We start from the raw sequence: 27493 nt of genomic DNA on the forward strand, positions 1-27493 counted from the left end.
ATCGAAATCCAAAGTCTCTGTAAATTTTCCTTGAAATTAATAATAAATAATAAAAAGAGAAAAGGACATAATGTTCGGAAAAGGGACGGAGTCCATGAAGGAAAGGAATATCCTCAATGGGATGAGTTGACTCAGTGACTGCAAATGTGTTTAAGCCCAGCAGAAATTGTGAGGGTGATGTGGATCAGGCAAGGCTTCAGTCTGCTGTACATAATGTCACCCTGAGGTGGAGTTGACGTCACAGACCCTGACAACAACTCCACCGAAGCCACCTGTTGAATTTCAGAGTCCCCCAAAGTCCAGCCCTAGTCCGTTTGCCCTCTCCTCAGGCAATCAGGCCACTCTGTCTACATGGTGGCTTTAAGCATTGCTTAAAATCAAATGACTTGCAAATTTTATCACCAAAATCTCTTCTCTGAATGTTTGCTGTTTATTGAACACTTCCACGTCTACAGTGGCTCCCCCCAACTCAATACATGACCGTAACCAAACTCCTGGTCTTTCTCTTATCTCAGTGAATGGTCCACTCTCCAGCTGTCTAAGCCAGAGATCTGGAGGCATTCACAATGACATCGTCTCCATTCCTCCCGTACCCATTCAATCAATTACTAAGTTCTGGAGATTTTACCTTATACATGTCCGTTAAATTTGAATACTCGTTTCTATCATCTATCACCAACTGTTGCAGACCTTTGTCATTTACTGTTTTGACTGTGATTGCAGCTTCTTTTTATTTTTTTCTTTCAAGACATTTATTTACTTAAAATTTTTTGTTTGCTTACAAAGTTTGTATACATTGTATTTCACACCATTCATGTTATGTTCCATATAATCATTCCCATTCATTATATTTCATAAAATTAATCACCAATGGACTATGCCCATTATTACCCTGGCTTTTCAGGTCCTTGCTGGATCTTTCCCATTTCCTTCACACCCTCCATCCACCCACCAAACTCTGAAACCCTGTGATTTCACCCCTACCCATCTTCATCCCTCTACACCCATACCTTCCCCCCTTGGATCCCCATACTTGTTTTACTAGTTATGCCTCTATTTTTACAATAATGGTTTTATGCAATATTTGTCCTTATGAGACTGAATTAACTCAGCATAATACTCTCCATTCTCTATCAAGTTATGAAGTAATTTTCGAAGTCATTGCTCCTGAGTTCATAGTATTCTGTCATGTGAATGTACTACAATTTCTTGATCCATTCAGCTGTGGTTGGACAGTTAGTCTATTTCCATGTTCTCGCGATGGTGAATAATGCTGCTGTGAACATTGTTGTACAGATCTCCATTTGTGTCTCAGTTCTGATTTCCTTCCGGTATATTTCTAGTAGTGGAATAGCTAGTTCATATAGAGTTCCTATGTCCAAATTTTTGAGCGCACATCAAACTGTCTTCCAGAGTGGTTGTACATTTTACAATCCCACCAGCTTCTTAATTCTTAAATCCCTTCTGATTTATTCTCCTTTCTGCGGCCACGTTGTTGTTGTTGTTATGTGCCATCAAGTCACTTGTGACTCATAGTGACACTATGTACAATAGCCCTGAAACTTGCTCTATCCTGTGACAACCTTATTGTCTCTGATACATCTACCCTCATTACCTCAATTACTGAATCCAGCTCATTGAGGGTCTTTCTCGCTTGTGCTGTCCCTCCACCCTTCCAAGCATGATGTCCCTCTCCAAGAACTGGTCCTTCCTTGCAAGATGTCCAAGCATGTCAGATGAAGCTTCAGAATCCTTGCCTCCAAGGAACAGCCTGGTTTCACCCTCTCTAGGAAGAACTTGCTTGTTCTCATGCAGTCCATGTTATATTCAATACTCTTCTCCAGCACCACAGCTCAAAGACATCAATTTTCTTTCTATCAACCCTCGTCGTTGTCAAGCTTTCTGATGCATAGCAATTAATTATTAAGACTATGGCCTGGATCTGGTGCACCTTAGTCTCCAGACTGACATCTTTGTTCTTGAGTACTTTGGAGAGGTCCTTGACAGTCAACTTTCTCAATGCAATTTGTTTTTCTAAATTTCCTGGCTGCTGGTACCAACAGTGCTGATTGTGGAACCAAGCAAACTAAAGCTATTAACAATATCAATCTTTTCACCATCTTTCATGATGCTGCCAATTGGCTCAGTGATGAGAACCTTTGTTTTCTTGATGTTGAGCTTCAATCTGTATTTAAGGCTACAATCCTTGACCTTCTGCAGTAAGCACTTCAGGTCATCCTCAGTTTCAATGAACAGGATTGTGTCATCTGTGTAACACAGGTTGTTGACAAGTCTTCCTTCAATCCTGATGCCACACTCCTGCTCATAGAGGCCAGCCTTTTGGATGATCTGTTCCACATATAAGTTGAAAAGATAGGACACATCTCTGGTATACATCCTTTCCAATTTTGAACGATGCAGTGTTTCCTTGTTCTGTTCTGGCAACTGTCTCTGGTCCAAGTATAGGTTTTGCATAAGCACAATCAAATGTTCTGGGATTCCTGTTCTTCTCAGAGTTAGCCACAGTTGGTTATGATCCACACAAATGCCTTTTCATAGTCAATGAAACACAAATAAACATTTTTCTGGTACTTTGTGCTTTCAACCAAGATCTGTCTAACATTAGCCATAATATCCCCAGTACCACAGCCTCTTCTGGCTGTTCTCTGTTGATGTGCTGTTCAAATTGTTTTTGGATCATTTTCAGCGGAATCCTGCTTGCATGTGATATTAATGATACTGTTTGATAATTTCTGCACTATGCCAAGTCTTCTTTCTTTGGAGAGGAACAAATACAGATCTCTCCCAATCAGTTGACCAGGTGGTTATCCTCCAGATTTCTTGGCACAATTTGGAGAGCACATCTAAGGTAACATCTCTTTGTTGAAATATGTTGATTGGTACTCCATCTGTTTTTGGCCAATTCTTTCAGAGCAGCTTGAACTTCTTCCTTCATCACCACAGGCTCTTGCTCATAAGTTGTTACATGAAATTCTTCAGTGTCTGCCAATTCCTTTTGGTTCAATGACTCTGTATACTCTTTACCTCTTCTTTTTATTTTATTTTTTAATTTTATACTGAGTAATTTACAAAACTTGAATACATTGTTTTTCATGAAAGATCCTTCCCATTTCCTTCACTCCCCCACCCATCAAATTGTGATTAACACCCCACCCCACTCCCCACCCATCCTCACCCCTCTACTTCTACACTCCCCCACCCCAATAGTGGTTTTATACAGTATTTTTCCTTGTGGAACTGAGTTCACTCAGCATAATGCTCTTCAGTCCCCAATTATAGAAGTAACCGATAGATTCAGTGTGACCTTGGAATGTGTGCCTTGACCCACCCCCTTCCCTACTCCACCAGTATCCCCTTCTACTTGCCTACATTATTCAACACCTCTCCCCCGTTATTTAGTCACTGATATGATGGCTTAGGTGTCAAGCCTTCCGGGCTTCTGCCATTCCAAACACCTCATGTTGCTGTCAGTTTCTAATGTCATGGCCAGTATCTCCTGAGTTTAGGAGTCTTTAAGCCCAAATACCAGGTACAAGAATAATAAATATGCTTAAAATTCTCTCATGCTTTTTCACTCCTTTTTGAAGAGAGAGAGGGGGAAAAAATCTTTGCTAAGTTCCTAAACGACTCAACGGCACATAACAACAACAACAAGTTCCACAAGACTCTGTCTGGCTTTAAAATGTTCATTGACATTGCTCTCTTCTCACTGATATGGAACTTGTGAGACAACTTGACCTTCTTGCTTGGACCTAGGAAATTCGGCAACACATTGACAGTTATCTGTTTGGGTGACAGATCTACAGATAGCTCCTCTTCTTCATTTAATGCTGATCATTTAACTTTTAATAAGAATATTATTGCTACTGTTGAGTATTGTCAAGTTGGAACCAAGTCGTAGCTGACCCTCTGGCAGGTTTTCAGCAGGCCACAGGAGAGGAGATTGCACATCTTTCTCCTGCAAAGAAGCTGGTAGATTAGAACCACATGTCTTTGTATTGGCAGCACAATTCCTTAGGGAGCCCTGGTGGCCAAGTGGTAAAAAGTTGTGCAATTTCAAAGGCACATAGTTCGAATCCATCAGCTGTTCTGCAGGGGAAAGGTGAACAATCTCCTCCAGTGGGATTAACTGCCTCTGAAATCCTGATGGAGGGTCAGCTATAGGTTGGTTCCAACTTGACGGTATTCAACAGAGCAATGACAAGCCACAAGAGCTCCTGGTCGACTAATTTTTGGAATTTCCTCTCCTTGGAGCCTAAACCCCTCTACATATTGATCATAGCTACATGCTCTAATGAAAGCAATATACTATGTTCAAAGAAGGAACGATTTTAAAATCCAGATTTATGTGACACTCTATAAATTCTATGACTATGATCCAAAATATTATCAAGAAAAAAAATCACTCCTTAGAAATTCTTTCATGTCTTATGGCTTTCTTTGTTTTCTCATTGTAGCCATGGAAATAAAGAAGCTTTCTCTTGCCGAGGAATCCAGCTGGCTGTGGACTGGTTCAGGGGCAGAGGACACACGTCCATCACGGTTTTTGTCCCATCCTGGAGGAAAGAACCATCAAGATCCGATGCTCCCATTAGAGGTATACTTGAGCATATGCTCACGTGGTTTTTTCTCTTTCCTCAGTAGTGCTGATAATTGTAGTCAGTTACCCACTGAATAGTCTGTTTAATGGGGTTTTCCTTCCTTCCAGGATTCTAAGCTCTCTAAAGGACTGACTATCCATGTTAAACACTGTAACTCTTTGTTCTTGTTGCTAGATCCCATTGAATAGACTCTGATTCATAGCAATCATGTCCAATAGAATGGCGCCCTGCCCAATCCTGGCCCTCCTCACAATCTCTGCTGGGTTTTAGCCCCTTGTTGTAGTCACTGTGTCTCTCCGTCTCTTTGAGTTTCTTCCTCTTTTTCAATGCTTTTCCAAGCAAGATGCTTTTCTTTAGGAACTGACCTCTCCTTAGAACTTGTCCAAAGTATGTGAGAGGAAATCTCGCCAACCTTGCTTCTATGGAACCTTCTGTTTGCATATCTTCCAAGGCAGATTTATTTGTTCTTCTGGCAGTCCTTGGCATAATCAATATTCTTCACCATCAATTCTTCCACGTCCTTATTTATTGTTCTTCTTTTGCATGTAGAAGAGGCAGTTGAAAACACTGTGACTTGGATCAGGTGCACCTTAGTAATCAAAATGCAATAGCACCCACCAAGATACATGGCTAAATGTAGATATTCAATAAATAGTTGCTGAACATATAGATAAATAAATTACTCCATCTTATTTTGTCCACAGTTATCTTTTCAAAATAATTATCTTATGGTTTTTAGCACACTACAGAATAATTTAATTTCCATATTTCTTCAATTCTCACTCACAGTTCATTGCTATCAGGTTGGAACTGACTCACAGCTGACTCATCATTGAGTTTAAAGGCTGTAAGTCACGTGGGAGAAGATTGCTCTTCTTCCTCCAGTAGATCAGTTGGTGGGTTAAAATCACCACAAAGATGTGACCTTTGAGTTGGCAGTGCAGTTTCTTATAAGGTTACCAGAGCTCTTGATCATTTAGATAATATTTAGCTAATGAATATGTAGTTCAATATCTAAATTTTAAAAAAAAATAAGCAGAAAAGAAACAAAGCCAGAAAATTCTTTATTTAAAATTTTTTATCAAAACATTTCAAGGTACAGAAAAACTGTGTTTTAAACTTTGTTTTGTTTGTTTTTTGCTTAGTATATAAGAAGTTAAATGCCAAACCATTTTTTTATATCATTTCATCACATTGGATATGGTAGGTTGACTTTTATGTGATTCTTGAGGACTTTCTTGACTTTTTATTCTAGTACTTTAACAAAGATTTGTTTTGTTATTGTGGTGTTAGAATTTGGAAAATGGTTTTTTTCTGTCCATTGTGTTAGCCTCTGCTGGGGGCATGGTCTCCAGCTACGTTAACAATGAACAAATGATCTTGCACATCATCAACAGCTGTGGGACTAAGAAGAGAGCACTTTCCGTACTGTGGAGAGAGTGTGAAGGGAATGTGGCAAGGTGTAATCTGACAGAACCCTGGAGATGGAGCCAAAGATAAAGGTGGTTTTTTTTTTTTCCTGGATGACTAAATGAAAAGCTGACTTGTGACAGCTATGCAACAAAGTTTGCTGGACAATGGAGGAAACCAGAGGTTATTTGTTTTGCTGACCTGAACCTAGACTTTCACTTGTGGGCTGAAATGCTGTCTGAACTAATTGAGGGATTGTGTCTTGCTGTTAGTCTGGCTTGGGGCTGCAGTTAACTAAATTTGGACTTTAACTGCGTGATATCCTTTGTCTCCTTTAACCCCAACCTATTTCCCTAATAAACCTCACAACTGTGAGTAAAGTCTGTGAGTCAGTTTGCAACTAACATTGGACCCAATGACTCATAGAAATAGGAGCAGGAGCATGGGGGGTGTGTGTGATGTGTCTGAACATATTTGTTTGGTACTATGGATGTTACAGTGAAAGAACAAATATATTTTTGAGAAAGTGTAGCCAGAATGTTTTTTGGAGGCAAAGATAATAAAGCTTTGCCTCACATACTACAGGCATATTGCTAGAAAGGGCTATTTCTTGGAGAGCAACATGATGCTGTAGAAAAGTAGAGGGTCGGCGAAGGAGAGGACGACCCTCAACCAGGTGGACCGACACAGTGACTGCTGCAAGGGGCTCTAGTGTGTCAGGAAATGTGAGGCTGGCACAGGATAGGACCAGATTCAGATCTGTTGTTCATAGGGTTGCTATGGGTTGTACTTGACTTGATGCACCTAATAACAACAATCACAAGGATGTTATGGATGGGGATAGTTCCTCTTTATGAACTGGGTAAACATCAGACTTGACCACCCCAACATAGTATCTGCTCCTTTAATACTTATTATTTCTGATAATAGTTACCAATTGCTGCCTCTCTCTGTGTCTCTTTTTAAATGCTCTTCTTGACTTATGTGTGTAATATCTTCTTGACTGTTTATCTGCTTATTTATACTTGATGGGGCAGTATTGGCACAATGGCAGGATTCTTGACTTTCATGCAGAAGATGTGAGGTCTACTCGTGACCAATATACCCCAAGTGCAGCCACCCTTCATAGGTCAGTGAAGAAGTGTTTGTTGCTCTATTGCTGAATAGGTTTCAGTGGAGCTTCCAGACTGATGGATTAGAAATGTTGGTGATCTGTTTCTGGGAAACAATCAATGAAAACTCAATGACAGTCCAATCCTGTTGTATATGGGGTCCCCTTGAGTTGGGGACCAACTCCTTGATAGCTACTGGTGGCAATTATTAGAGATTCTTTTTTAAAACAAACAAACAAACAAACAAAAAAAAACCACACCACTACATCTATTTTCCTGAGGTGACCTCTCTTTGTTCATCTTAGTTTCTGTCTCTATTTCTCTTTTTGTGCTATAAGGTCTTTCTCTCAAGGAGCAGATCAGCTAACTGTGCACGCAGCTGTATGAGTTCTCTTTCCTAGTTTGCGGCTCTTTTTTGGAATTGCAGGGCTGGTCATTGTGGTGATTTCACATTCACACACACTCTCCAGCTTGGAGCACACAGCTGGACACATGAACATGTAATCTCAGGCCAACATGATGATAGTTTTACACTCAGAAGTCAACAGCCTAACAGCCATAGTAGTTGCCTTCCTTACTCCTAATTTTATCTTCATTTTTTTCTGGGTGGTTTTAGGCCCGTGATGGCAGCCTACACCCTTGGATACAGCTGTTCTGTAGGCAGTTCATCCATCAACCATCCTGACATTCTGACCGACTCTCTAGAGAAGCCTATGGGACAGGGGAAATGACTCCCCCCTCACTTCAGGTTTCACATTTCTTCCTAAAATTTGTTGGAATTCTGGGTTTGTTGCTACCCTCAAGTTTTGAATGTGATTATGAGTTCCCTCTTACCCTTTATGAACGTCTTTACTGCCATTTCAGTGTGTTTTGAAAAGGAAGGAGAATAAATATTTATGTTCAGTCCTCCATTGTGAACTGGCTACCCCCAAATAATTCTCTAGGGTCTTCAGATGGAGCATAGTGGCTTTCAATAGTTGTGCAATATTTAAATGCACTTTGAGTAGAGGGGAAGGAAATCATTTGAGAATAAGGAAGGAATTTTTTAAACAAGCCACAAACCAATAGGGAAAAGATGAAGGAATTTGACTACATCAAAATAAAAGCTTCTGTTCATTAATGGAGGCCATAAAAAAGGAAAATATGTTAAGACAAGCCTCAGACTGGGAGAGGTCATTATTCCTGACAAAGGGTTACTGTCCAAAATCTATGGAGATTGTCTACAAATTACTGAAACAAAGACAAAGGACCAATAGAAACACAGGATGAGGCATGAATAGGCCTTTCACAGAAGAGAAAACACAAATGGCCAATATACATGTGAAAAGATGCTCAATCCATCAGTAACTAGAGAAATACAAAATAAAACCACAGAAAGAAGCCATGTAACACCCACCAGTTGGCAAAACTTCAAAACTCTGAAAATACCAAATGTTGACAAAATCCCCAACCCAACCCAACCCAACCTCTTCCACTCAATTCCACATGAGTTGTCTTATATGCTGAGTTGTAAGTGTAAAGGGATACAACCTCTTTGGAAAACAATTTATCATTATTTTTTAAAGTGCTTATCTTGACAACTTAGCAACGTTATGGCCCCTTGAGTCCGAGCTGACCCATAGCTGCCCCTCCAGTGGATTTTCAGAGGCAGTAAGTTGCATATGAGGAGACTACCCCTCTTTTTCCTGGAACAGCTGTTGCATTTGAACAGCATGTCTCTGTGTTAACAGAAAATATCCTTACCACCAGGCCACCAAAGCTCCCTACAACTTAACAACCTCCACGTCTATAAATCAAACCCAAACTCACTGCCGTGGAGTTGATGCATAGCTTCATAATCGTAATAAGAGGAGACTGTGCATCTTCTTCCCCAGGAGCTGCTGGTGACTTTGAACTGCTGGAGTCTTGTTCCTTGTAGTTGGCAGCACAACACACTGTAGCCAATGCCCTTAGAGTGCTTCACCCTAGAGATGAACAGGGATAGAGAACACATGCTCAGACACACTCTTAGACGCTGAATCAGAAGACCTGCTTACAAAACAAATACCAGTGATCTTAACACAGTGTTGCACGAGAAAAGCAAATTGTACATAAGCGTAGTTATGATTCCATTAAGTCTAACAGTTCATAGCCATGTTGAAAATTATCCATTTTGGAGTACATACAACCTGCGGGAGTTGTTTTTGGCTTTACTTTTTAAAGTGTTTTTCTTGTGGTAAAAAAGGAATGTATATATAAGTGAATAACACATTTTCCAGTTCAACTCATATACATGAGTTGTTTTTACAAATTAAAGCCAGAGAAGTATAAACACAGAATTCTAAAAACTGGGTAAATTTAGGGGGTTGGATGGCATTATTTTACTAGTTTTTATAAGTGCTCTTATACACCTGAACTTATTCCATGTATAGAAAGTGAAGACGGTATTATTATCTTTATGTTATAAGTATAAAACCTGAAGTTAGAAGACAGATAAGGTACTCAAGACCTGGAGCTAAAATCAGACGTGGTTGTTATTAGTTGCCATCGAGTTGTCTAAAACTGCTTATTGAAGTAGCTAAGAGAATACGCCATCCCCTTTTCCTTATGACTCAGGGTGAAGTCTCTCTCAGGGAGGAGTGATAGGGAATGGCAAAGGACACACTGACAAAGAAGATTAATCAGAACTGGCTTTGACAAGCACTGTGGCATTTGGACAAGAACAAACTGGGAGGAGGGTAGAGAGAATAGTGCAACAATGAATGAATGGAAACCCAAAATCTCTGTAAATGTTTATGAAAATTAATAAAATATAGAAAAAAAATTTAAAAAAAATTAAAAAAGAAAAAAAATAAAACTGCTTATTATGAACAACAGATTGGAACCCTGCCTTATTCTGTGATATTCTTGCAATCTGATAGGCTCAAGTCCACTGTTAGTACAGCTCCTAATAGGGATTTATTTTCTTTTAAAATTGTTGTTTCTGGTTTTGTTGTGGATAACTTACACAGCAGAATACCAAATCAACAATTTCTCCATGTACAACTCATTGACATTGATGGCATTCTTCCGTTTTTGTAACCGTTCTCCGCCTCCCTGTCTGAGTTGTGGCTCCCTCATTGACATAAAGGCAGCTCTGGTGGCTTTTTGTTCTGTGCAGTTGGGACTGACCCATAGCTGACCCTCCAGCAGGTTTTCAGAGGCAGTAAATCTCACATTAGTAGATTGACCACCGTTCTATCACAGAGTTGCTGATGGGTTAGAACCACGTGCTTTTCCTCAGGTGGATTCTTGTCGTTAGGTGCTGTCTGGTGGAGAATGACTCATAGTGACCCTATAACAACAGATCTGAACCCTGTCCTGTGCATCTCACAATCTCTGATATAGTCAAGTCAATTGCTGCAGTCACTGTGTCAATCCATCTCATTGAGAGTCTTCATCTTTTATGCCATCTCTCCACCTTCCAAAGCATGATGTCCTTCTGCAAGGAATAGCCTCTCCTAGCAACATGCCCAAAGTATGTGAGATGAAGTTTTATTATCTTTGCCTCTGGCTGTACCTTTTTCAAGACCTGTTATTCTTTTGGCAGTCCATGGGATATTCAGCACTACTCTCCAACACCTCAATTCAAAGATATCACTTCTTCTGGCATTCTTAGTCAGATGCATAGCAAGTGACTGAAAACACCATGGCCTAAATCAGGCACACCCTAGTCCTCAAACTATCATCATTGCTCCTCAGTAATTTGAAGAAATCTCTTGCTACAGACTTTCCCAGTGTGTTTCCTGATCTCCTTACTGCTAGTACCATGTGTATTTATTGTGTATCTAAGAAAGATGAAGTCATTGACAGTCTCAATCTTTTCTCTAACTACTATGATTTTGCCTGTTGGTCTAAGTGGCTAGGATTTTTGTTTTCTTGACATTGAGATGCAATCCATATTGAAGCTGCAGTCTTTGATCTTCTGCAGCAAGTGCTTCAAGTCCTCTTCACTTCTAGCAAGCAAAGTGTGTCATCTGCATATGTCTTCCTCCAATCCTCATGCCACATTCTTCTTCATGAAGTTCAGCTTTTTCTTTAAAATAAAATTTCTATTTATACTGGATTACTCACAAAGTTCATATACATTGTTTTTCATACCGGATCTTTCCCATTTCCTTGACCTATCCTTCCCTCCACCCATTAAATTGTGTGACCCTATGATTATCTGTCCTCTGCACCCCTGCGCCCCAATCCTCACCCCTCTGCTCCCACCTTCCACCCCTTGGATCCTCACACACATTTCGCCGGCCATCCTATTTCTACAATAATAGTCTTAAACAGTATTTGTCTGTACGGGACTGAGTTAGTTCACTTAGCATAATGCTGTCCAGTCTCTCCCAAGTTAGACAGTGATTTTCAAAATCAATGATCCTACATGCTGTGTAGTAAGTATTCCATCATGTGAATGTACCATGATTTCTCAATCCATTCAATTGTGGTTGGACATGTGTTTTCATGTTCTTGCGAATAACACTGCTATGAACACTGGTGCACAAATCTCTGTGCCTCAGTTCTAATTTTCTCGGGGTATATTCCAAGCAGTGGAATAGCTGGGTCATGTAGAATTTCTATGTTCAGCTTTCTGAGGAAATGCCAAACTGCTTTCCAGAGTGGTTGTACTATTTTACAATTCCACCAATGGTGTAAAAAAGTCCCTATCTCACCACATTTTCTCCAACATTCATTACTTGCTGTCCTGTTAAACTTTGCCACTGCTACAGGGGTGAGATGGTATCTCATTGTGATTTTTATTTGCTTCTCTCTTATTGCCAGTGATTTTGAGTATTTCTTCATGTGTCTATTGACCATCCGAACATCTTCCTCTGTGAAAGGTCTTTCCATGTCTTTTGCCCATTTTGTAATTTGTGTTATCAGTCTTTTTCTTGAGGAGGCCCTTCAAGATTAAAGTTCAGCTTCTTAAATAATCTTCACAGCATATAGATTAAATAAATATGACACACATCTTTCCTAATTTTAAACCATGCTGTGTTCCCATACTCTATTTACAAAACAGCCTCTTGGTCTAGGTGTAAGTTTTGCACTAACACAATTAAGTGTTCTGTGATTCACATTCTTCTCAATGTTAGCCAAAATTTGTATGAACCACACAATCAAGTGCCTGTACATAGTCAGTAAAGCACAGATAGACACTTTTCTGGTGTTCTTTGCTTTCTGCCAGAATCCATCTGACATCAGCAATGATATCCCTGGTGTCATGGCCTCTTCTAAATCCAGTTTGAGCACCTGGCAGTTCTCTTTGTACTCTTCTAGCTGTTTTTAAATAATCCTCAGCTGTATTTTTTGTATTGCATGTGATATTAACAATATTGTTTGATAATTTCCACATTCTGTTGGATCATCTTACTTGAGAATGGGGACAAATATGGATCTTTTCCAGTCAGTCTGCCAGACAGCTGTCCCCCAAATTTCCTGCAATAGACTGGTGAGCACATCCAGGGCTGCCATCTGTCATTGGAAACATTTTAGTTGGTATCCCATCAATTTTGGGCCTGATTTTTTGCAAATGCCTTCATTGCATTGTCAACCCAAAGGCATGCAGTTTGAATTCACCAGCTGCTCTGAGGGAGAAAAATGGGCAATCTCCTCCTGTGTAATTTATGGCTTCTGAAACCCTGCTGTAATGTCAGTCCCAACTCAACAGTACACAACAACATTAGCATAAACTCAACTGCTTCTTAAGTTTCTTATCAAAATTTTTAAGTTGCATTATTATAATTTAATCACAAACAGATCTCCAAAGAACATAACACTCCAGACAGACATTTCTTATTAAGCTAAACTAGGGTTTGATTCAAGGAAGTCCTATAGTGTTATGTTATGTGTTATGGGTTAGGATGCGACCAGGAGGTCAGGGGTTCGACTCTGGAGAAAGATAAAGCAATCTGCTCCTATGAAGGTTTATAGCCTCAGAAATCTGATGCAGGGTTGCCATGAATCAGTCTCTACCGGAAGTCTTCAGGGCATATTTTGGTTTAAAGTTTAAAGATTACATAAGGCAATAGTTTTGTGGGTTCATCCACCTTCCATGGTACCTCACAACAGGCTCACAACCCCTGACTCTCCTTTCTCTGTTGCTTCAGGTAAAAAGAGACCAATTAAAAAAAAGGGAGACCAATTCAGACCCTTGGATTGTCAGTTTTCCCTTCTATAGTTTTCTATTGATTAGAGATGTCAGTTACAGATGCTCCATTCCTAAGTATTGGGGGTGGGAAGGAGACAGATCAATGACTATCAGCTAAAGGCTCCCTTCCAGAACCTTCTCAGTGAATATGTTATTGTTGTTATTGATTGCTGTTGAGTCAAGTACGATTCATAGTGACCCGATGAACAAAAGACCTGAAGCCTTTCTGTAGTTGTTGTCGTCTCTTAAAGTTCATATTTTCCACAGGCATGTGGTTTAGGAAATGGATGTCACTTTTGCTCCTGATAAGCCCCACAGCATTGCTGGTTTTCAGTAAAAATAGGAATATCTTCCTTCTGGAGAAGGCCTCTTGTGTGTGCTATGGTGGGGGTCTTGATTCTTTATTGGGGTATCTTGGTAACTATCAAAATGACAAGAGCTGTGGCTTACCCCTTCCTTTCCTGGGAAGCGTGCTCCAGCCTGCTAGTACGACAGTTCATCATAACTATGACATAACTATAAGACCAGTTCAGACTCATGGTGACCTCTTGTGTGTAAGAGTAGAGAAGCATTGTGCAGGGTTTCCAGTGACTGGTTTATGGTGAATAGATCACCAGGCCTTTCTTCCCAGACACCCTTTGTTGAACTTGAACCTCTGACTTTCCAGCTAGCCACCAAGCGCTTTAACTATTCAAGAGGCTCTTTAGCAAGACATAGGCAGGACAGGAGCTAAGAAGCTACTTGACATTGCTGCTGGTAAATTCCATTCAGCTCAATGAAAGACGTGAATATTAATTATAGTGATGAAAAGACTGTCCAGTACTCCTCTGAGCGACGGGGGTGGGGGTGGGAGGGACCGGGGTGGAAGGGGGCCACCCAGTGGATCACTGGGTTGGGCCTGGGATGGGTTTCCAAAGGGGATGTGAGCAGTGTACCACTTGTTTCCCTTAGAGCTATGAGGGACAGGTCCCTGGGCTGGTAGGAAGTCCCCAAGGAGGTGAGACAGCTATGTCCTGTGGCCTCCAGGGCTGTGGAGAGTATAGCTTTGGGGTCCTAGTCTGGGGCAAGGTCCCCAGAGGTGGTGTGACAGCTGTACCCTGTGACTGCAGAGCTGGGGTGTGTGTGTGCATGTGGGGGAGGTCCCTGGGCTGGGGCAGGGTCCCATGGCAGAGTGGTAGCTGGCACTGTGTGGCCCCCAGAGCTGAGGGGGATGTGGGTGTGGGGTCCCTGGGCTGGGCGGGGTACCCTGGCAGTGTGACAGCCTGCCTTGTGGCCCGCAGAGCTGTGGGAGGTGTGAGGGTTTCTGGGCTGGGCAGGATCCCCCTGCAGTGTGACAGCCTGCCCTGGGGGTGTGGGTATGGGGTGGCTGAGTGGGGTCCCCTTGCAGTGTGACAGCCCACCCTCTGTGGCCCCCAGAGCTCTAGAAGGTGAGGGTATGTGGTGGCTGGGCAGGGTCCCCTTGCAGTGTGACAACCTGCCTTGTGGCCCCTAGAGCCGTGGGGGTATGGATATGGGGTGGCTGGGTGGGGTGCCCTGCTGTGTGACAGCCTGCCCTGTCGCCTCCGGAGCTCTAGGAGGCATGGGTATGGGGGTGCTGGGCGGGGTGCCCCTCACAGTGTGACAGCCCACCCTCTGTGGCCCCCAGAGCGGCACTTGCTGGAGGAGCTGGAGCGGCAGGGGATACTGGTGTACACCCCGTCCCGTAGAGTGAGCGGCAAACGCGTGGTCTGCTACGACGACCGCTACATCGTGAAGGTGGCCTACGAGCAGGACGGCGTCATCGTCTCCAACGACAACTACCGAGACCTGCAGAACGAGAACCCCGAGTGGAAGTGGTTCATCGAGCAGAGGCTGCTCATGTTCTCCTTTGTCAACGACAGGTGCGTGCGGGGTGGGGGACACACCCCGCAGGGGACGAAGGGCCGCTGCTGCAGACAAGCTGCACATCTCTGCCCCAGCTCCTCCCCCCTTCCTGCTTGGCGCTGTCCCGCGGTCCCCAGCCCTGTCCCCTTACCCACGTCATCTGACTCCCTCAGCCCTGAGTTGCTCAACAGCTGGACCAAACTGGAGAACCATAAAACTATTATTTTTGGAAAGAACTTAATGCTTCAGATAAGATCCCTGCAAAGGTCGGTGAATGGAGAAATCTGAACTTTGAGACATTTCTCTGAACTTCTTTTATGGCTTCAACTTTTCCTTCTCAGTTTTGAATTAAGTTTTCAATTATATTTGGCGTGGACAACAGACCCTTTCTGTGCTCTATACCGTAATGATCCTAGTCAGTCTGGAACTGACTCTCAGCACACAACAACAACAACAACAACAACATACCATAAAGATCCTAACAGGTCAGGTTCCCCTGGACTCAGGAGGGACAGGGAGAGGGACAAGTCACATGACACAAACAGGTCAGCAGGGGCTGGTTGAGGACCCCTTGGTGGAACTAAGGTGGGGGAGATATGATTGGCGTGTCCATTACAAACGTGCTTGAGTTTGCGGCAGGCAGGAGCGGGGCCGTGGCAGAGGATCTGCAGGCAGGCGCTTTGTGTGGTGGGCTGGGGAGGGCCCTTCTCATGGTAGCACGCGGGGGGCTGTCCTCATTCCCATTTCTGTCCCCAGCTCTGCCTCCTGTGGGCTCTCCTACCGGCAGCCACTATTCTGGTTTGTGGTCCCCTCAGTGTGTCTGGTGGCCTAGTGGCAAAAAGCTGTGCTACAATCTCGAAGGCATGCAGTTCAAATGCCCTGCTTTCTGTGTGAAGGATGGGCCATCTCCTCCAGTGAATTAACTGCCTCTGAAAACCTGCCAGAGTCAGTTATGGGTTGGTTCTGACTCGATGGGTTGGTACACAACAACAATAACAGCAATAACCACAGAGTGCCTAGGAGCTCTTACCTAGTGGTAAGGAGTTGCACTGGAAAACCAAAGGCAAATGGTTCAAATCCACCAGCTTCTCTGTGGGAGAAAGATTGGCAATCTCCTCCTGTGCGATTTTCCTTCTCTGAAAAGCCACTGGATGGTCTGCTATGGTCTGGTTCCAGCCTGACAACACATAACAACAGTGTGTCCAGCACATAATAACCATTTATGGTGGAGTCAATTCTGACTAATGGTGACCCCATATGTGGCAGAAGTAAACTCCTTACTCATTGCCGTGGGCTGGAAGTGGCTCACAGCTAACCTTCCAATGGGTTTTGAGAGGCTGTAAATCACACTGGAGGAGCCTGGCCATCTTTCTCCCTAGGAGTCACAGAGGGATTTGAACCACCAGACAGGTGTGGCCTTTGGGCTAGCAGGGCAACTCCCTAGGCAGTATGCCACCAGAGCTCCCTAGGATTCCACAGGACTTTCAATAGCATCTCTCAGTAGATTTGAACCTCCAACCATTTCACTGAGTGAGCCAACTTTTTTCACCACTAAGGGACTTCCTGGCATGTAATGGGCTGTTTGTACTGTTTGTAGATGAATGAGTGAGTGAGTGTATGCCTGTGGCCCTGGTGAAGGGCCCTGGAAGCTAGGAAGATACTGCCTAGTGGGCAGGCCACGTGAACACAGTGACCAGCTCTTTCCTCTGATAGTTGAGGAGACTGTGTGGAGAGAGCTTTGAGTTACTGGCCAAGGCACTAACAGAGGTAACAGTCACTCTCTTTGAATCTCACTTGTCTTCTTGGAAAGGCGACTCATCACTCTTCCCTCTAAGGTGGTGCTGGGATCCCAGAGACTTGTGCTCTGGGCAACAGGTGTCATTCACGGACTGGACACCAGGGGACGCAATTGCTCCCTCTTCCACCTACCTCCAGAGAGCATGCCCCTCCTGAACTCCAGGGCAAATGCTGTCCTGTAGTAGCCCCTGATGTCCTTTCCAGCTACACAAGCTGGTGGTTCCCACTGTCCAGTGTAGGTTCTGAGGGATCTGGCAAGCCTGACAACTTTGTGTTCCAGAAAATGCTTAACTGACGTCTGACGGGGCACAGCTGCATCTGGCCTATAACAGCCTGGGGTCCAGGCCAAGTCCTTTTGACACACAGGCCTCTGCTGAGGGCCTGCCATCCTCTGTGGGTGAATGCACCCACCTCAGTGCCCTGGATGGGTCCACAGGGCCCTCTTGGCACCGTGGGTAGAAGGGGAAGTCTTTGAACATTAATCAACACAATGGCCACTCCCAGATTCTTGGCCTGGACTCTGCTCTGGGTGGGCTGTTCAGCTGGAGTCTGAGCCAGCGACTTCTCAGGACCGTGGCTGAGTACCAGGCCGGACTGGTGCTTGGGGTCTGTGGAGTAGACCCCTGTATGGCTCCTGGCAAGGCACCAGTCTAGGAACCAGGCCTGCACTTTGAGTCCGCGCCTCTCCAGACAACCTGTGTCTGATCTGGATAGGTCTCTAGGGAACGGAAGCCTTTGTGTGAAAAAGCAGATCTCACTGAAGGAGGAGAGGAATTTTCCTTTTGAGGAATTCTGTCCCCTTTGGGCTGTGGGCACCTGCATATTCTCTGTCTTGTGCATTAGGAATTAAGGCCACCAAAGAGAGAGGGGGCATGACAGAAGCCAGGCGAGCGTCAGATGATGCCACATACTGGGTTGTGGAGCCAAGAACGGAGGCAAACCCAGAGCCTGTGGGGCTGTTAGGGGTGGATATTGGGATCAGCTTCTGTACAAGCTCTGCTGCTGTCTTTCCATCACCTGACGCGCTCAGAGCTGCACTTGGCACAGTGTGAGGTGTGCTAAAAGAGGGACCAAAACCTTCTAGGAACTGTTTGTCAGCCCTGTGTAGCCCTGAGTCACCCGAAGGCAGTGGATTCCCTGGGGGACACAAACCTCTACTACTCACAGGAAGGGCGGCAGTTTGAACCCACTCAGAGGCACTTTGGAAGAGAGGCCTGGCAAAGCGCTTCTGAAAAGTCGGTCTTCACAGTCCTGTCACACACAGTTCTAATCTGCATAGCATGGAGACGCATGCATCTGAATTGATTCTATAGCGGCCTGTTTGGTGGCTGGAAGGACACAAGGACACAGGACATAAGGACTCTAGAGCCTCAGACTTCAGTCGCAATGGATAAGATTCAGCTTGGGGGTTGTTAGAAGTTGTTCTGAAACAGTATGAGCCTGTGAGAAAATATAATAGTGTGGAGGCCCGGATCCTGCGTTATGTAAAATGAGTTCCCAGGGAGGCAGTGCACTGACCTTAACCCACAAAAGAGAAACTCTTTCCTTCTGGCCCAGGCAGCCCCATCATCTGTGTTGTAAGGGACAAATTTTGCTGCCTGAAAACCCTTGGGGCCGTCCGTGGTTCTAGCGGGGAAAGGCGCCTGGGTCAGCTTTCCAAGTCAGAGCGAATCATAAATCCGTTTTGTTGTCCCTTGCTGTGTCTGTTTCTAGGTTCATGCCTCCTGACGACCCCCTGGGCCGCAGAGGACCCACCCTGAGCAACTTCCTGAGCCGGAAGCCCAGGCCCCCAGCCCCATCCTGGCAGCACTGTCCCTACGGTGGGTGGTGTCCCTTGCCTTGGGGCTGTGTTAGGGGTAACTCAGGGGCTCGGTAACCAGCACCGTGGTCAGCAGCTTGGACTCTCCTCTGGATTCAGCCCTAAGCAGCTGAGTTACCCTGATGGTATGGATGGAAGGACTTCCCCGCGTCTGCTGCACTGAGTGTCTGCGTGGGCTGGACCTCTCACACAGGACACAGCAGTGCCCAGGAAGTAGCGAGGCTGCTGGCACCCCAAATTCCCCTTTGTAGCCCCTTCACCTGACACCCACGTCCTCTTTCTGCACCACTCCCCCCACCTCTCCTAAGGACTTGGGGTTAGCCTTCACTCACTTTGCCTTGACAAGTTATGTGAAGCTCTGCTGTTTGTGGCTCTAGACATCCTGGGTGCCCACAGACACCCCCTCTTAGGACACCAAGACCACCGGAGGAAGGACCCAGCAGTGGTCCCCAGGCCTGATCACTCCTTGAGAAACCTGATATAAGGCTCAAAGACCAGACCAGACAATGGATCCTGATAAGGCTCTGGGCCTGATCACACAGCCCAACCCCAAGTTAATTAACAGCTCTAAATTCCAAGAAAAATACCATCTTCCCCAGTCCTCCCTCAAAACCCCTATAATAGGAAAGGGCTATTTACACGTGGTCACTTGGTGTCCTTCTCAGACCACGCAGTTAAGGCTTATTCTTTTATTGGGACTAGCTTCTTTTTTCCCTTTCCGCCTCATCTTTTATCTAACAACCACGTATCTTCCCGCTGGCCACTCCTCCTGTCCCGCCCCTTCCACTCAAGCTCGCCGAGTTGGATGAGAAATGTTTCATGGCCTGTGTTAGAACTGTCTGTACAGAGAAGGCTTAGTGTTAGTATAGGAGGATGTCAGAGGTGGAAACTGAGGCAGCATTGGTATAAGGGCCACTGCTTCCACACTCCAGGCTGGCCCTATCCACAGGGATCCTGACAGGGTGGACGTGGAGAGGGGTTGCACCTAGAAGCTTGGAGTCAGTCTGTGGCCAAAGGGAGTTCCCAGACTCGGTTGTTCGGCCCTGGGGTTGGTGTACATCTCAGCCTGGGGAGGGGGCGTTGAAATCCCATCCCATGTACGTCCAGGTAGGACCCCAGTTCCAGAGGACTTTTGGTGGAAAGGCATGGACTGAGGTGGTGAGGGCATTGCCCTGTGCGCACTGCCTCTCCAAGCCTGAGCTCTCACTAGCGCCCTCTCTCTTGCTCCTTGCAGGGAAGAAATGCACCTACGGCATCAAGTGCAAGTTCTATCACCCGGAGAGGCCTCAGCGGGCGCAGCTGGCTGTGGCCGATGAGCTGCGCGCGCAAACCCGGGCCTGCACGGGCACCCCCGGGGCGGAGCGGCGGCAGGACGCGTGCGCGGCGGCAGGAGATTCTGGGGACGCCCTCGTGGCCTCTCTCCGCCCGGCCCTGCCCTCCGGCATGTGCACCCTCCCGCTGGCACCGCTGCCCCCCGACTCTGCGGCCCTGGAGGGGCGTTTCTCGCGGCTGGCCATCAGTGATGACCTGGCGCGGCTCGGGGCACGCTCCTTGGGCCCTAGCTGTGGCCTTGTATCCGGGCTGCACTGTCCCGAAAGGGCGGCCACTGAAGGTCACCCATCTGGCGCCTCACAGGCAAGACCCCCGGGTCGCAGGGCTCCACGGTCAGCCCCGCCTAGCCTCCCGAACTCCGCGAGTGACCACTCACTGCCCCGTCCGCAGGGTAGGCTCGGCCCCTCGCGCCTGCAGGATGACCTGCTCCCTGCTGGCCCCGAAGAGCCATGGGGCCTCCCACAAGTGTTCGAGCGCCCTGCCGGCCGCTCGGCCTGGGGAGAGTCAGGCTGGGGCGACCACACCTTTGGGGGACCCTCTGGGTACGTGCCCCGCGCTGCCGAGCGTACAGTGGACCCCCGAGCCCGGGCACGCACCGCGCTGTGCAGCATCTTCCCGCCGGAGCAGGTGGACCGTGTGATGGCCATGTTCCCAGAGCAGTCAGACGTCCCCAGGCTCATCCTCCTCATCCAGAAATTCCAGCAGACTGGGGAGCCTCTGGGGAGACCCTGAGGAACTCGTCCAGGGCCCTGCAACTGTGCCCAGTCTCTGCCTCGCGGGCTGATGGCTGCAGGCCTGAGCCTGAGCCAGCCCACCCTGTAAACGAAAACCAAAAAACCCCTGCCTTGCAGGTGAGCCAAGTCCAGCTGTGGAAGGATGAGAATGGCACAAGCGGGGTTTCTGAGGCTGAAATCCTTGGGGACGTAGACTGCCACTTAGTTTTCCTGTGGAGGAGCTGGTGGATCCGAATCATGCGCTTTAACCTCTGCATTACCAAGCCACGGTGCCCACTGTGTCACAGAAAAATTCACTGCAGTGGGATAGATTCCAACTCACAGAGACCCTCCAGCACGTTTCCGAGGCTGTCAATCACCGGAGGAGACGGTGCACCTTCCTCTAGCAGAGTCACCGTGGGTGGATTCAAACCTCTGGAGTCCTGAAGCCTTTCGGTTAGCGGCAACAACTACGACATAACCAGAGCTCCCCGCCCACCGCGTAGGACCCCCTTTTCTTTAGAAATAAGGACTGTTTCACCATCCTCATAATGCTTGGAGACTCCCACTTATGGCACTGCCACATGGAGTCCACTTCCCGGGGAGTGGTTTCTTATGGGACGGAAGACAGCCGGGCCCCACTGTGGCCCGAGGGTGTGTGGGAATGAGGACTGTGCCCTTCACCTCACTGAGGCCCTCCTGAGGGCCATGCGACCCACGAGGGGTCAGCTCTCAGGACCAAATGGAAGGAGACACGTGGGCACACCCCAGGGTCCCTTAGTACACAAAGTAGACTATTTCCTAGAACTTTTGTTATTATGTGTGTTTATCTTTGGTAACAATGTACGATTTTTTAAAATAGTCGTAGTCAAAAGCGAAAAAACCTCTAAGAAACAAGCATGAAACAAACTGGTAAACAGTCATTGCATCACGTAATGTTTGAAATAAGCTGGCAGGTGTCTAGCAAAGTTTGGATATCTGGATGCTGACAAGTTTCTGGCCTCTTGAAGGTAACTGATGTTTCAGCTTTGTTGTGTGGGTGTCCCTTGTCATGCTGAAATCACACAGCTGTGCGGGTCTGTGGAATTCACTGACCACTTTGTCCTGAGGGCCTGCCTTTGAACATAGCGCAGGCGTTACCACCCTCAGCACACATACCCCCCCATGTACACAAATATTACACACAGAGATACAGACACACAACACACATCACATACTTAACCACAGATACCACACGTACCGGCCATTGCACAAGTACCACACATAGATGTCTCACACCACACACCCTGTACATAACACACAGACTCTCTGTACTACACACCAATATCACACACAAATATATACACATGACCACAGATGGACTGTACATAGCTATCACACACATACAGACGCATACCACACACACATATGTACCAAGCACTCCACAAGTACCACAAATATCACACACACACACACACACACACACACTTTACACAAACCTATTATTCGTACCATGCACACAGAAACACACCCATTCTTGTTTCAGAACTAAATACCCCCTCTTCTTAGCCACCCATCAGGGCAGTTTCCAGCTCTAGAACTTTGTGAGTCCCACCTTCCTGTTGACCCAAGGCCTAGGGAATTGGGGTGTCAGCTCAGAAATCTCCAGTGGGCCCGCAAGAACGCTGAGTGGAGCCTTGCTCTCAGAGGTTCAATACCACTTCCCACAGTGCTATTTTCCCCGCCACCTATTCCTATTAACAAGGGCAGTGCTGACAGGGCTGAGTCCCCTCCCATCTCAAGGGGCTCTCACATCTGAGTGGCGTCCACATGTCCCTTGTCACAATTACAGCTCTCTTGACCTCAGCTTGTTTGCTAGTTAGGGGGCCTTGTTGACTTGGCCATGGGGAGAGTGTGAGGGACCTAGCCTGGTGGGCAACCAGCCTCCCCGCACTGAAGCCTCTTGGGGTCCGGCAAGGGCAGAGGGAGGCTTTTGGAGTTGATCTTGGGCCTATAATATTGATCCAGTCCGGGGGCACATCCATGAAATTCAGTCTCAGACGTAGCATTCCTGGTGACTATCGTCGTTCTGTGCCAGTAAGTAAAATTCTGACCCAAGCTGCCCTATAGGTCAGAGTAGAACTGCCCACTTGCTAAATAGACTGATTCTGTGTGTTCCTGCGAGTTTTTAAGTATTTTTTTAAAGAATTTTATTGTGGTAAGATAGGCGTAACAGATTTTTCTAACTGCTTTAACTGGTTTTTTAAGTATACGATTTACTAACACGAATTACATTCTCCATGTGGTATAGTCACTGTCGCCATCTGTTTCCAGAATAATTTTTATAAACCATGTTCTTCTCATGACTTGAGCCGGCTCTCCCATCATCAAGCTTTGCCCCTCCACTGACTCTTAATTTTGCCTATTTGCTTGGGGACCTCCATTCTGAAGAGGGTCTGCTCTTGCTTGATCAATTGAAGTTTTTCTACTTGACTTTTCTTGTGAATCACTTGCTATCTCTCTGGTCAGGCCAGACTCCTGCTGTGGAATCTTTGCTGATTCCACAATGTTGAAACCGCTTCCATTGAGGACAAATTGGAGGTTTAGTAAGCTGTAAAGCTACCTTTATTTGACTCACTGTGATTGTAACGAGCACGAAAACCAAGTGCCTGTTTCAAGTATAATCCCCTTTGGAGGTTTTTTCCAAAGCCTTTGTATGTCTTTGTGACACAAAATGTGGAAGGGACAAGTGAATGGGATGTCCCTCACTGCATAGTTGTTTTCATATTTCAGAAATAAATCTTTTTTTATTCACACTTGGCTTTTCTTGGTCAAATTTTATTCCAGTTTCTCTAGCGTGGACTATTTCCTACGTTGATTATCCCCATAAAGTTTGTGAGTGTGAAGGCTGAGGTTAGGACAGGTTTCAGTAGTTGCTACTTGGTATGTGACTTCCCTCTTGGAGTGACAGGAAGGGGCTAGAACTTACCCAGACAGCCCAGCCTTGTTTGCTGAAGTGAGGAGGACTTGAAGCCCTTGCTGTCGGTTAAACACTGTAGCCTTCAGTGTGGATTGCATCCCAACATCAAGAAAACAAAAATCCTCGCCACTGGACCTATAGGCAACATCATGGCAGATGGAGAAAAGATTGTAACGCAGTGACTTCATCTTACTTGGATCCATAGTCGACACGCTTGGTCCCCACAGTCAGGAGATCAGAAGAATATTGTACTAGGAAAATCTGTAATCGAGGACCTCTTCAAATTATTGAGGAGTGATGATGTTAGTTTGATGACTAAGGTGTACCTGGCTTCAGGCCATTGTCTTTTTAGTCACTTGCTGTGCATCTGAGAGCTGGACAAGGAATAAAGATGACTGAAGAAGAATGAATGCCTTTAAGCTGTCGTGGTGAAGTGTACTAACTATCCCACGGGTTGCCAAAAGAACAAACAGGAATGTCTTGGAGAAAGAGCAGCCAGGGTGCTCCTTGGAGGCAAAGATGCTGAAGCTTAATCTCACATACTTCTAGCATGTTGCTAGGAGAGGTTACTCTTTGAAAAGAGACATCAGCTTGGAAAGATGGGGGTTATGACAAAGGAGAGGAAAACTCTGAACTAGACGGCTAGACCCAGAGCAGTGATGGGCTTGAGTATTCCAGAGACAGAGGACGGCACAGGGCAGGACAGGAATCAGCTGTTCACAGAGTTGCTATGACTTGTACTTGATTCAAGGACACCTAAAACCAACATGACAGAATCCCTCGAGTCCTTGGTGGCCCACACGGGTAAGCTCTAGGCTGTTGACTGAAAGGTTCTAATGCACCCAGTTTTCCCTCAGGAGAAAGATCTGGTGATCTCCTCCTGAGAAGTCAACCACTGAAACCCAGTAGAGTTCTACTCTCTCACAGGATTCACTATGAATTCACTATGAAGAGTAGACTTGATGGGTATTAGCCTACAACCTGCCTTTTCCAGGAAAGGTGGTTTGAGGCAGAATTTGAAGATTCTGACAGAGAAGTGTCCTAGGCAGGAATTCATGTTGTTGTTGTGTACCACTGAGTCGGAACCAACTCATAGTTGATCCTCCAGCAGGTTTTTAGAGACAGTGAATTGTGTGGGAGGAATTGCCCATTTTTCTCCAGTGTAGCAGTGTGTGGATTCAATCTGTGTGCCTTTGGGTTAATAAGGAACAAACTCCTTACCACTAAGCTACTATCGTTTCCTAGAAGAGGAGCACCGAGTTAAGGGGAGTCATCTGTGTTGGCATTATTCCAGTTATAATGGCTCCCACCTTCTTGAGTCTGCATGGAAGCCAGACAAAAGCAAGGAGACAGCTGTGACCACAGCATCACCCAGCATGGATGGAGGCTGTGGGGCTGCCTCCCTCTTGGAGTGAAGCCCACGTAGCAGCGGGAAGAGTGTCAGGGAGTAGCTGGGGGGACATGAAAGAATGGGGAAGCCCCAGGATGAGAGTGAGAGAGGATTCTGGAAAGTGGAGAAATGAGTTGAAATCATAACAGGAGGGGGAGTGTGGAATCAGAATCAGCTATCTAATTGGTGAGGCCCCTGGTTCAAAGAGGAATACAGATTTCTAGATGGTGCCAGTACGGCATGAAATCAGGCTCTCTAGTCTGTTATGATTGGGTCCAGGGGGGAGAGGACAGACCTCACACCTATGCAGGTGGCCCTGCAGAGAGTTACTAACAGACTGGAGAATGTTCTCCACACACAGAACATGTCTCTGCAAACTGGAAGGTTTGGGGGTGGCGTGAACACGTTTTTAAAAAGAAGGGACAGTGTTCAAGCAGACACAACACATGACCCCTAGCCTGGTCACAGCTCGGGACAGTGCTGGGACGCTGGACCTGCCTTTGTCCATGCTCCACTCCAGTCCCGTGGAGGGAGAGGTGCTGTGATCATTCTGTTAGGAAAACATTTGAGTGGAACGTCACCAAAAATGCCTGTGATGGGGGAGGATCTTCAATGTCAAATGATGACCTTGTCCCTTCATCTCACTGGCAACTCATTATCCTCTAGAGCCCCGGACACTATTGGAATCCCATTGGCTGTTAGTAATTTTCCTCATGGAGGAAAGACATCCAATACCCAGACACAGCAAACGAAACCCAAATCCATCATCACTGACTTGATTCCAACTCACAAAATTTCTCAAATTCTTTATGGGAAGGAGAATCCCCTGCAGAGCAATTGGTGGATTTGAACCCAACCTTTCTATTAACAACCCAATATGTAACTCACTGCACCACCAAGGCTCCTTAGACATCGGAAAGACGCCGGTGAATTACTGGAAAGAGAATGGGCTCAGTGTCAGGACTCAGATTCGAGCTCTTGAAGTTGAAATGGATGATGGCTCCCGTTGCTGAAGTAATTGCGTATGGTGGGTTGGAGAACCCGGGGTTTGACTTAATCTGAAGTTAAGATTCCAAATAGCACTCGGGTCATCAAATACCACCGTCAGTATGTCGGTGTGTCATTTGGTGGTGGACTGCATACTGCGGTGAGGCTAGAGGCCATACTGCTGGTGTTTCAAATCCCAGCAGGGTCCTCCAGGGTGGACAGACCAGGGTGTTTCAGTGGAGCTTCTAGACTAAGATTAGGGAGAATGGTCTTGTGAGCACAAAACAGTCAACAAAAACTTTATAATTAGAAATGCATCTTTGGAAGATCAGGCCCCAGAAAAGCACATCCTGGTTGGCAAAGCAGAGGGTCAGTGCAAATGAGGGAGCCCTCAATGAGAGATCTTAACACAAAAGCCATGACCATGGAGTTATAAGGCAGATCAAAGATTGTGAAGATGGCAACATTTTGTCCTCTGGCACATGAGGTCTTCATAATAACTTAGAGCCCCCTCCAGGGTAATTACGAACAACAACAACATGAAAAAGCCATACTGAACCTCAGAATTTGGGCTGCACTGATGCTATTCCTGATGAGATAGGTAGAGATTTCCTTTCAAAGGAAGCTGGGAACATGGGACCGGGAAGGTTCACACATCATGGGCATGATTTCACCCCACCTGGCTCCTTCAGTCTCTGGGAGGCCGTCTCCTTCGGCAAAGCCCTGTGTCATTCCACGTGACCCTCTCATAGGCCTTCTGAAATCTATCCTACTGTCTGCTCACAACCCCTTTGTTTTCACTTTTCTGGCTCTCTTTGTTCCAAACTCCAATCCCCCCAAATTCCTTCAAACTTCAAGGCCTCCCTCATCTCACTTCCATCTCCATCAGGTCTACCTAGGCTACTCCAGTACTGATAAAACACTTCTCAGCTGGTCTCACTGCTCCACTCAAATGCCTGAACATTTCAAATGGCTCCATGGTGCCACTTGGCTTGGCTTTGTTCATTGTTTAACTCTTCATCTGTGCTGGCATGGATCTCCCCAGCGGGGCCCGACATTCATAGTGGCCTAAGACTATCACAACCCAATCTGTCAGTCTGGAGAACAGTCAGGCATGGATAGGGGAGGGTTTGCTCCTTAAATGAAACAGCCCTGAATCCCAGCAGCTTCAATCCCAGGGCTGGGTTCTGATTAAAGTGCTGCAGGTCCACTGCTGCTGGGTGGGGTCATGTCCAGCACAGTCCCCAGGGACTGAGACAGGTTCAGGGGCAGGGAAAAGACATTCTCAGTTGTGTACAGGCCCTCAAACTGCCACCCAGATGTCAT

At 46.0% G+C, this 27493-nt stretch overlaps 1 protein-coding gene across 1 annotated transcript in view; it reads left to right on the forward strand.

Moving 5' to 3' along the window:
* The window catches only part of ZC3H12D (zinc finger CCCH-type containing 12D), a 38205-nt gene extending 17355 nt beyond the window's left edge, over positions 1–20850 (forward strand). The window contains exons 2-5 of the mRNA XM_006891676.1: positions 4479–4618; positions 14953–15187; positions 18681–18787; positions 20021–20850. Coding sequence (XP_006891738.1) covers positions 4479–4618; positions 14953–15187; positions 18681–18787; positions 20021–20850 — 1312 coding nt within the window. The remainder of the gene's footprint in view (positions 1–4478; positions 4619–14952; positions 15188–18680; positions 18788–20020) is intronic.
* Positions 20851–27493: the final 6643 nt, after the last annotated feature.

This window comes from Elephantulus edwardii, unplaced genomic scaffold (genome assembly GCF_000299155.1).
Source record: "Elephantulus edwardii isolate Elephantulus edwardi_28Jun2011 unplaced genomic scaffold, EleEdw1.0 scaffold00102, whole genome shotgun sequence".
In the NCBI taxonomy this organism is placed as follows: Eukaryota; Metazoa; Chordata; class Mammalia; order Macroscelidea; family Macroscelididae; genus Elephantulus; species Elephantulus edwardii.